The sequence below is a fragment of the Macrotis lagotis genome, chromosome 7 (genome assembly GCF_037893015.1).
Source record: "Macrotis lagotis isolate mMagLag1 chromosome 7, bilby.v1.9.chrom.fasta, whole genome shotgun sequence".
NCBI classification, from domain to species: Eukaryota; Metazoa; Chordata; class Mammalia; order Peramelemorphia; family Peramelidae; genus Macrotis; species Macrotis lagotis.
In genome coordinates this window covers 205273693-205285662 of record NC_133664.1, presented here as the reverse complement: position 1 = coordinate 205285662, position 11970 = coordinate 205273693, and the positions used below count along the sequence as shown (strand labels likewise).

General features: G+C 35.2%; 2 protein-coding genes across 3 annotated transcripts in view; both read right to left on the bottom strand.

The window, feature by feature from the left end:
• Positions 1-11970, bottom strand: part of LOC141493356 (low-density lipoprotein receptor-related protein 6) — a 140206-nt gene that overhangs the window by 89615 nt on the left and 38621 nt on the right. The window lies entirely within an intron of this gene.
• LOC141493357 (low-density lipoprotein receptor-related protein 6-like) overlaps positions 1708-11970 on the bottom strand; it is a 108136-nt gene continuing 97873 nt past the window's right edge. The window contains exons 13-14 of the mRNA XM_074194576.1: positions 3158-3360; positions 1708-1972 (exon numbers count right to left, since the gene is read on the bottom strand). Coding sequence (XP_074050677.1) covers positions 1757-1972; positions 3158-3360 — 419 coding nt within the window. The 3' untranslated portion in view covers positions 1708-1756. The remainder of the gene's footprint in view (positions 1973-3157; positions 3361-11970) is intronic.

Below are 11970 nucleotides of genomic sequence, written 5' to 3'. Positions count from 1 at the left end.
AGGTTTAAAACCAAGAATTCATCATCATGAAAAGCTGATATGATCTTATGGGGAAAAAAAGGACCTGAAAGAAACAAAAGGCTTACAAGCATTTCTGAACAGAAACTCTAAAATAGAAACATGAGAATACAAAGAAACCTGGAAAGGAACATCTCTTTTGAGAATTGCAAAGTATGATATAATGATGCAATGACAATTTTTTTGTTTGTTTTTGCAAGGCAATGGGAGTTAAGTGACTTGCCCAAGGTCACACAGCTAGGTAATTATTAAGTGTCTGAGGCTGATTTGAACTCAGGTCCTCCTGGCTCCAGGACCAGTGCTCTATCCACTGCACCACCTAGCTGCCCCAGTGACAATTATTTTAATAGAGGAAAAAGAAAAAAATGTCCCTTCAGTATCTTAATGTCTTCACTGGGCAATGAATAAACAATTTAACCTTTAAAGAGGTACTGGGGTGAACTGATTCTATTATGAGGATTTAAAAATGGGAGAGAGAGAGAGAAGGGAGGATAAAAGGAATGGATTATCATGGAAAGGAAGAAGAAGGAAATGAAGCTAAGTACTTAGAATGCAAAGATATATATGAAAAGAATATACAAATATTGAAGACAAGGTAGGAGACAGCATCAAGATGAACCTCATTCCTATGTGAAATGGCAAAGGAGGACTGAACATCCACACATCCAAATAAGCACACTCAACTCAGTGTAGAAAAACACTGAACTCAACAGGAGAACAAGAGGAAATGGGGGAGTAGGTAGAGGGAACACAAAAGAAGAAAGTTACAAACAAAATAAACTTCTTCAAAGAGGGATAACAAGAGAGGGAAAAGAGAAGAAAATAATTAGAATTTAAGAGGATACTTTAAGCTTGCCAGATAGACAACTGAGGAATCACTGAACAAATGGTGGTATATAAATGTATTAGAATATTATTGTTTTCAAAGGATTCAGGATTTCAAGAATGATGAAGAATGAAGAGTGAAATGAGAATCAGAAAAACAATTTCTATAAGATCAATGAGATTCTAAAGAAATATACCTATGAAAGACTTAAGACCTCTGATCAATGCAATGATCAACTGGGTCTCCCAAGGATGAGGCATATTACCCACTTCCTGACAAAGGGGATATACACAAGCTATAGAGGTATATGATTTTTGGAAATAATCATTATGTGGATTTGTTTTATTTAACAATACTTATTTGTCAAAAGGCAGATGGAAGGTTCAAAAGAAGGTACAAGCAGAATAGCTTTATAGTAACAAAAGCAACTTTACAATAACCTAAAAAATTTTATTTAAGTTTAAAATTTTGAAAAAACAATTAAATTTTCTCTTAAATAAGATAACATTTCTTTGTGGTTACAGGATTCCCTTGCTTGGAAAACTTATTTTTCATAGATCAAAGTTAACTTTGACCCAGTTTCTAGCTGAACATCACATATTCTTAACAGATTCTAAATTGAATTTTACTGAATACTGATATATGGCATGATTATTAAGATTTTAAACACACATAAAACTGTATTGTGGTAAATCCCTCCCCTCCATCCCCACCCCCTCACAGGATTGTGGTAGCAAGAATTAGGACACATGTCTAAACTCCCCCCCCCCATTTACCAAATTTCAGTATTTTTAAAAAGTGTACAACCTTTTACAATTTACCTATTTCAAAAACTGCCATACTCCCTTGGTTCTCTTTTGAAAATGACTTGAGAATATTCCCACTGAATTTCCAATATGCCATTTACATAACTTACCCTTTCTCTGGGTTTACCATGATGGCTCGAGGTCGGTCTTGCTCTCCTTTAAGTACCACTCCAACAGGTCTTCCGTCCAGTCTTGTGACATTAATGACATTAGTGGCCTCACAAGTCCAGTAGATGTAACGGCTATAAATGTCAATGCTGAGGTCATAAGGCTGCATGTCCAGATTCTGATTGGGAACTGAGCTCACAACCACAGTAAGACCCTTTGGAAGGAAGGGTAAAAGATTTATACACAAAGGATATAAAATTGAAAATTAGACAACACTGGGGAAGATTCATCCAATAACTTGCAACTACATGAAAAGCTGAACCCAAGAAAGAACTAATTCTTTCAATGACCAATATACTAAATTGCTCAATTCAAGGAATTCCAAATAGTCCCTATTGGCTACAATAAAGGATTAAGAATATAGTAATAAGGTATCATTTGCCCTTAGCAGCATAGCTTGGGAAGAGCTAGGGGTATTCCAAAAAGTAACTCTCCATATGCATTTTTGCCATTTGTCAGTTCTAACCCAGGACTATAAAATGAATGTATTCAAAATTTAGTGTCACAAAACTGCATTATTTATAAAACTGAGCAGTACAGAGTTTCCTGAATGAATGAATCTCACTTCAGTCCTTGCTAGTGGGTTGAAGTGCTCCTTCACAGAACTCATTTATATAAATATAACCCCTTATCTGTAGAAATACAACCTTGGGGATGGTGTAACACTGCTACAAGTTTTAATAGTTACTTATCACCCTACTAGCCCTTTGCCAAAAGACCTAACTTCAAGTTTCAAAGACCTCAGTCCTAACTTATTCAGCCCCAAACACAATCTACTTTCCAGTTCTTTGCATTAGTTCCATAAGAACTTTGCTCAACTCCATCAGAACACTGCTCCCAGTAAGAGTAATCTCTAAGTGAATAGATAATACATATCTAATACATACAACTAAACTCCATGAAGTTAGCATCAATAACTGAACTATAATATTGGCCAGTAATCTAAACTTAAGTCTAACCTTATAAAGCATAAATGTGACATTCCTAATTGTTCACATTTTCCCCATAATACTATAATCAACAAACATTTGTCAAAACCTTTCAAGATCTCAGGACTTTATTAATTACTTTCGTTTTTAACAATTTTAGTTGAAACTTTCTTGTCCTCTGGGTCAAGAATTAAAAAAACTATAGAGAAATAAACATATATGCATGTATATGTGTACACATTTATATGAGGGAAAGAAAAGAGAGAGAGAGAGAGAGAGAGAGAGAGAGAGAGAGAGAAGAGAGGAGATAATAAGAGTCATTTTAGTGCACAAGATGGTGAGGATGAATCTGGTTAAAGGATGAAACTCTTTTAGGAGGCTATTAATTTTGTGCCAAGTTCTTCAATTACCTGGCTACCATCTTCCTGTGCTTTTCGGATCATATTTTGTCGAGAGTCAATCCAATAAAGTTGTTTGTCCAAAGGATCATAGTCAATGGCTCGGACATTCCGTAGACTGTGGATAGGGAGGATTATATCAGGACTCTGTTGCTCATCAATCACCATGCGGTTGATGGCATTCTTCTGACTGAAGAGTAGGAAAGTAGTAGGAGCTTAAAGAAAAAAATTAAAAAAAAAAAAAAAAAAGAACTCTATAATATTCCACTAGAACAATCAGGTCAATGTGAATACTATTAGAAATGTTTATCATATAAACTTTGACCCATTCTAGGACATGGAAGAAGGGGAAATAGGGAAGCAATACAGTAAATTTGGGGATTTTTTTTCATTATATATGTACTAGGAGGGGAGGCAAAAGTTGAGGCATAAGACAAAGTATGGACTAAGCTAATGCTTAGAGTGGTCAAGACTTCAAAAGGACCTGATAAAAAAATTACTCATTTTTGACAGCTTTATGAGATCCAAGATCATTTTAAGTGGATGGTGGTAGGTCAATATGTGGCAAAAAGTATAGAGAAGATCAAAATCAGAGTAAGGAGACTTAAGTTCTACTTCTGGTTTTGCCATAAACTAAGGCAAGTTATTTAATTCCATATTATAAAAAAAAATTAAAACAAAAACAAAAACGAAAACCAAATAAATGAATTCTGCTTCTAATCAGTCTAATATTTTTGTCTCCCCAATAGCAATGTCTGATGCCAAGCTTAGTTATTTTGAGTGTCTATTCTTTAGAAGGAATCTAGCATATGGAGAAATATAACGAAATCCTGCAAGATATGGATATAATCCTTTTTTTTTTTTTAGCTCTTCACCTTTTTTTCTGGACTCCCACAGGTGCAATCAAATGTATTTGGCATTGAAATCAATATTCCCTTATCACAATTATGTTCATGTAATGGTAACTTGTGTGACTCTTATCTCCTACTAGACTGTGCTTTGAGAAAAAGTTATTTTTCATCCCTGTGGTTCCACTTACTAGTACAAAGCAGCACTTTTAAAATATGTGTTTAAATCAAATTGAAGAAAACACATGTTATCCCATCAAAGTTCAAGGTTATACTCTGCTACTAACAAATTTTGTGTTCTCAAGCATAGCACATTGATTTCCCTGCATTTCTCAATTTTTTTATCCAGACTGAAGTGAATGTTCCTAAGAATACAAGTCAATGTTCAGGTTCTCTCTGACCTCAATACTGAAAAGGCAAGACAAAAAATTTGCTTACACTGACTTTTAACTATACTACTTTTTCCTTCAGCTTCTATATACCTTTAGTTTATCTGAATCTTCACAGAATTCTTCATTTTAATAGAACCAGTTTTTCCTTTATTTAGTGCTCACTATACACTGACAATTTCTTTTTTTTAAAATTTATTTTTAGTAAAAATATTTGAGTTTTACAATTCCCCCCCCAATCTTGCTTCCCCCCCCCGCCCCACGGAAAGCACTCTGCCAGTCTTTACTTTGTTTCCATGTTGTACCTTGATCCAAATTGGGTGTGATGAGAGAGAAATCATATCCTTAAAGAAGAGAAGTCTAAGAGGTAACAAGATCAGACAATAAGATATGGTTTTTTTTCTAAATTAAAGGGAATAGTTCTTGCACTTTGTTCAAACTCCACAGCTCCTTATCTGGATACAGATGGCACTCTCCTTTGCACACAGCCCAAAATTGTTTCTGATTGTTGCACTGATGGAATGAGCAAGTCCTTCAAGGTTGAACATCACTCCCATGTTGCTGTTAGGGTCTACAATGTTTTTCTGGTTCTGCTCATCTCACTCAGCATCAGTTCTTGCAAATCCCTCCAGGCTTCCCTGAAATCCCGTCCCTCCTGGTTTCTAATAGAACAATAAACACTGACAATTTCTTTTGGTGATTTAAAAAAATCACACACTATGCAGTTAAGATCAATGACTAGATTAGACTGTAGCAAAAGACAAGTTTCCCATTTCATTTTTAGAAGATCTTGAAAAATATGAAATAAGTCTTCGCCAACAGCACTATTTTTTGCACAAGTCAAAGTAAAGAAGTCTAAAATGAATTCAAAGGACACAACCCTGACACTTAAAATTCTAAGGATTTTGAAATGAAGGTCTTCAAATGAGGAAACACTCAGTGACAGGCAGGACTATTAAATATTCTGAAAGTTTTAGAAGAAGCACTCTAGTCTTTTGGGGCAACAACTGCAATTTTTCTACCAAGAAATTACATCAATATTTATTTTTAACATTTATATAACAATTACAATGTGTCAGGAATGATACTAGGAGTGTTACAATTATTATTCATTTGATACTCACACTAATTCTGAGAGTAAGATTCAATTATGCACAAAGCACTATGAGAAACATTGAAAAGAATGGGGGCGGCTAGGTGGTGCAGTGGATAGAGCACCAGTCCTGGAGTCAGGAGTACCTGAGTTCAAATCTGGCCTCAGACACATAATAATTACCTAGCTGTGTGGCCTTGGGCAAGCCACTTAACCCCATTTGCCTTGCAAAAAACTAAAAACAAAAAACAAAAAAACTAAAAAAGAAAAAAATGAGATACAATAGGAGAAATACAATGTAAATTCCTTTTTGCAAATGACTAAGTTTTAATGCACACAATCTTTTGAAAGCCACATCTTATCTTCATTAAGTTTTCATGAGTAGTGGGATAAATTTCCTTTTTTTTTCAGACTATGTATTTTGAAGCCTCAGTAAGAAACTTATTAAGAAATTCTATGATAGTGCTAAAAACTTCCAATTTCACTTCAGTTTCATTTGTAAATTGGTGCAAGAGGAAAGAATAGATAATCTAAATGGGAAGAGCAAGTGTGATAAGGTAGAAAAAATGCTGAATGTGAGTTAGAGGATCTGAGATCAACCATCCTACTTATGTCACTTTAGACATGTTACAATTTCAGATTCCTTCTCTAACAGGAGTGGATTCAACTTGACAATATCTTAAGTCCCTAATAACTGGGAATATTACAGATGTAGCTATAGCAACATTAATGCTGGTGTTATTTTTTTATTCAGAGTTATATAATACTTTAAGGTTTATGAAGTACTTTATTCTGCACTGACTCTGGGGCAGAGATCCTGAACCCAGGTCTCTTCGTTGCTGCTTACTACCTGAAGTGAACTTCGGCAAGGCACATACCTCCCTGGACCTATTTTTTCATCTCTAAAAGGAGTGTCCAATATATGGCTTCCAACCTCCCTTTCAGATCTAGTTTTATACTACCGTAAGGAAAGCAAATATTATTTTAAGCCTTCTACAAATGAGGAAACTCAGATTCTGTGTGAATTTGTCCATTATCATATGACTAGTAATTATTTAAGGTACAATTTAAACTTAGATATGAATCTATTTCTTCCTTTTTTGACTTCCAACTTTCCACTAAATCAAAGATTAAAAGCATTTTTAGAAGCACTACAGAGATCACTTAATTTCCCAACTCCTTCACTTAAGAGATGAAAAGCAGACACAATAGAGCTTAAAGTATGTGCCCCAAATTCATAGATCAGAGATAAAAATCAATCTAAACAAGTTTATCAATCCTTACTCTTCTCAATATCTCTGCAGAATGACAACACTGAATACCCATTGTTCCTGGAAATTCTTCTCCTATGGGTTTTTATGGACAATGTTGCCTTGGTTACTCTCCTACCTGAATGATTGCTCATTCTAAGTCTCTTTTGATGATTAACTCTCTATATCCTAACCTTTAATTGTGACCATTCCCCAGAACTCTGTCCTTGACTTTTTCTCTATATACTTGCGTTCAAGTGACATTATTGGCTCCCATGAATTCAGTTTTTATTTTATGTGCAAATGAATCTCAGATCTATACTTCCAATTCTGTTCTTTGAATATAAAGAACAAAATAAAAATGATCAATAGGGAATCAAAACATGAAATTAACAAAAATTAGCAAAGCACAATGTTGGAAGCCAGGGTCTCTAAGCTGTTTGACACAGTCGCGGCAAGAAGACTCAGGGTAGTCACACTGCCTGATGGAACAACATTTCCTTCTTCAATATATTATATAGAGATTCCATGTATACCCATATTTATAGGTCTATTATTGATTGCAAAACTTACTCATCCTAATAGTGGAATGACTATAAAGGAAGGATTTCAGAGAAATTCCTTGAATAAAACAGATTATGAACTCTGTCCAAATTTAACAGGACTGCCTCTCTCTGAGACATACAAAAGGCTTCAACATTATGAAATCTTTGGAAGATACAACACTGGGAGTTCCAGGGAGAGAGATGTCAGAATATATACAGGGAACCAGACACAAGATGGGTCAGATAGAATTCCAGGGAAATTAACAGTTTTGCCCCCCTTACCATACACAGGAATATATGAAAAAGATGGTGAGAGAATAGTTTGTATAGGTTACCAATATGTGAACTCTAACAGCCTTAGTTTATTGGGAAAAGAATAAAAAGTCATAGAAACCGTAGCGTCTACCAACAAGGGCTGAAAGGAAAATTAGTTACTGAAGGAGTCAACAGACAGGTGGACAAACATAACTACCCTCACTATAGGTTGTCAAGGGAGCATATCGAAAAACATTACATATGCGGTACAAAAACATAGAAGCATTCCATTAAACAAATTATATCAAAGATTATTATAAGGAAAGTTCTGTTTAATTAATAACTTTACTAAGCAGCAACAAACTAGGCAACAGGCAGGTTGAGGTAAACACGGTCTGAGCAGGGACAAGAAAATTAACTACGTGATTGATAATCACACTTGTAAACCACTACATGATCAAACTTGTATGAACTATATGATTAATGATGAAAATTGTATACTTTTGTAACCAAGGAAATTATTTTAGTTTGCTTGTTTCATGATTTTTAGACTATAAAAATAAATCTAAGCAGCTGACAGTCAGTCAACCTGCTCCTGCCTTTACTCACTTGTTGACTCAACTCATTTCGCCAACTCTATCCCTCCTGTCAGGTTCCAAGGACCCTGTGGAGACTGGACCCCCGCAGCACAGGAACAGCCATCTGCCCTAAATCACTAATAAGTCATCAGTCTCACACAAATCATGTTAATGAAAGAACTGGAAGAAAAACCATTCAATGATATTCAAAAGATCATGAAGGATGGAAAAATACCACAGGACTAGATTGGAGTAAATGATCCCCAATTTTCACCTTCCTTGCCCCACTCCCATCCCCAAACCCTACTCAAAAAAGAAGGGTATAAAGAGAAAGAGAGAGTATAAAATTCTACCAAACTCAGGCCAAGATTCCTGAGTTCAATTCCTGACAAAATTCTAGAACATTAAAAAAAATGATCTGTGGGAATATCTTCAAAGGAAGCAGTAATTGCTTAAATTTAGACAAGAATATATCATACCAGAAGAATCTCATTTTCTTTATTGATAGAATACAAGATAGGTAGATCAGGGGAATATTAGAAAAACAGTTTATTTAGACTTCAAAAAAGCTTTTCCACAAACAAAACCACTATGACCAAGATCAAAAGAAATGTAGTAAATTGGAAAACAATTTTTACAACTAGTATTTCTGACAAAGGACTCATTTCTGAAATATGCAGAGAACTGAGTCAAATTTTTAAAAAAGACAAGCCATTCCCCAATTGACAAATGGTTAAAGGATATGCAAAGGCAATTTACAGACGAGGGAATCAAAGTGACCCATAGTCGTATGAAAAATTGCTCTAAATCACTACTTATTAGAGAAATACAAATTAAAACATCTCTGAGGTACCACCTCACACCTCTCAGACTGGCCAGTATGACCAGAAAGGACAATGATCAATGTTGGAAGGGATGTGGGAAATCTGGGACACATACATTGTTGGTGGAGCTGTGAACTCATCCAACCTTTCTGGAGAGCAATTTGGAATTACACCCAAAGGACAATAAAAATGTGCATACTCTTTGTTCCAGCAATACCACTACTGGGTCTATACCCTGAAGAAATGATGAAAAAGGGTAAAAACATCACTTGTACAAAAATATTCATAGCAGCCCTGTTTGTGGCGGCAAAGAATTGGAAATGGAGTGAATGTCCATCAATTGGGGAATGGCTGAACAAATTGTGGTATATGTATGTTATGGAACACTATTGTTCTATTAGAAACCAGGAGGGATGGGAATTCAGGGAAGCCTGGAAAGATCTGCATGAACTGATGCTGAGAGAGATGAGAAGAACCAGAACATTGTACACCATAACAGCAACATGGGGTTGATGATCTATCTTTTTTTAAAAATTTTTATAAGACAATGGGGTTAAGTGACTTGCCCAAGGTCACACAGGCAATTATTAAATGTCTGAGGCCAGATTTGACCTCAGGCTTTCCTGATTCTAGGGCCAGTGCTCTATCCAATGCGCTACCTAGCTGCCCCTTGATGGTCAATCTTAATGGACTTGCTCATTTCATCAGTGCAACAATAAGGGACAATTTTAAGGTATCTGTAATGGAGAATACTGTCGGTATCTAAAGAAAAAACTGAGGAGTTTAAACAAAGACCAAAGATTACTACCTTTAATTAAAAAAAAGTTACCTTATTATGTAATTTTGTTATCTTATATTTTCTTTTCTCCTTAAAGATATGATTTCTCTCTCAACACATTCAATTTTGGTCAATATATAGCATGTAAACAATGTAAAGACTATCAGACTTCCTTCTGTGAGGTGTGTATGTGTGGGGGGAAGTGAGATTGGGGGGAAAATTGTAAAATTACAAAAACAATTAAAAAAAAGAAAGTGAATTGGATTTAAGTGAGGAAGGGTTGTTCAAAGTTACCAGTCTCACTCATCCAGAGCTATCTGGGTCTAATAGTAAGATATAGACCAGGACAATTGGAAATGGCGGCCCCTGAGAGGGAGAGATGCAGGTCAAATAATACCATAGTTATGTAAAGATAAAATATATAGAGAACTAGGTCAAATTTTTAAGAAAACAAGACATTCCCCAATTGATAAATGGTCAAAGGATATGGAAATACAATTCTCAGATGAATAAATTAAAGTTATCTATAGTCATGAAAAAATTGCTCTAAACCATTATTGATTAGGGAAACAAATTAAAACAACTCTAAAGTATCACTTCACATCTATAGATTGGCCAACATGACTAAAAAGGAAAATGATCAATGTTGGAAGTGATGTGGAAATTCTAGGATGCTAATGCATTGATGATGGAGTGGTGAACTGATTCAACCTTTCTGGAGAGCAATTTGGAATTAATCCCAAACAGCAATAAAACTGTGCCTACCCTTTGATCCAACAATATCACTACTGGGTCTGTATCCCAAGAAGATCATGATAAACAGTAAAAAAAACCTTACATGTACAAAAATATTCATAGCAGCTCTTTCTGAGATGTCAAAGAATTGGAATTGAGGGGATGTCCATCAATTGGGGAATGGCTGAACAAATTGTAGTATATGAATGTGATGGAATACTATTGTTCTCTAAAACTCAAAAAAGTCTGGAAAGACTTGCATGAATTAATGCTGAGTGAAATGAGAAGAACCAGAAAAAATTATACACAATACCAACATTGGTTAATAATCAACTATGATGGATTTGTTCATTTCAGCAGTAAAATTGTAAAAGACTTGTGATGAAAAATACCATCCATATCCAGAGAGGGAACTGTGGAGTTTAAATGCAGACCAAAGCTTACTATCTTCAATTTTTAAAAGTTGCCTTACATATTATGCCACTTTTTCTAAAGTTTTTTTCCCTTCTGTTTGAATTTGATTCTACATAATTACACACATAGAGTCTACATTAGACTACTTTCTGTCAATAGGGGAGGGGAGGGAGGGAAAGGAGCAAAGAGAGAAAAATATGTAACTCAAAACCTTGCAAAAAAAAATCACTGGTGAAAATTACTATTGCATATTGCTGGAAAAACAAATAAAAAATTTTAGTTTGATTAAAAAATTAATCTTTAATGAGTTGAGGTCTATGAGAGGGCTCTAGATTAGTATCAGTATTTACATATTCATATACATATATTTTTTCAATCAATTACTAGAAGGCACTGAATGGCATACTTATCAGACCTGTAGGTAACAAAACTAGGAAAAAAATCTAAAACATTGGATATCAGAGTTAAGATTTAAATAGCTCTAGAGATAGCAGGAAAATGGGCTAAATTTTTTTTTTTAGTATTTGAAAGGCAATGGGATTAAGTGACTTGCCCAAGGTCACACAGCTAAGTAATTATTAAGTGTCTGAGGCTGGATTTGAACCAGGTCCTCCTAACTCCAGGACTGGTGCTCTATCCACTGCATCACTTCAGATGCCCAAAATGGGCTAAATTGAAAAAGATAATACCTTCTTACCTTCCCCATCTCTGCTACTTGGTAAATCAATTCAATTCCATATTCTCTACCCTCAAATGGCTTGCCCTCATCTTCTTTCCAAAATCATACTTTGTCAAACCCCAAAGCTGAATTACTCCCACCATTGCCTCCTTTACTTCTATCTTTATATGGCTGAATAGAGCTGGGAGAAATCATAAAACAATGCTGACTTTGTTGGTGGAGCTGTGAACTGATTCACCCTTTCTGGAGAGCAATTTGGAATGATGCCCAAAGGGCAATAAAACTGTGCAAATCCTTTGATTCAGCAATACCACGACTAGGTCTATACCTTGAAGAGATCATGAAAAAGGGTAAAAGCATCACTTGAACGAAAATATTCAGAGCAGTTCTGTTTGTGGTGGCAAAAAATTGGAAATCAATGGGATGTACATCAATTG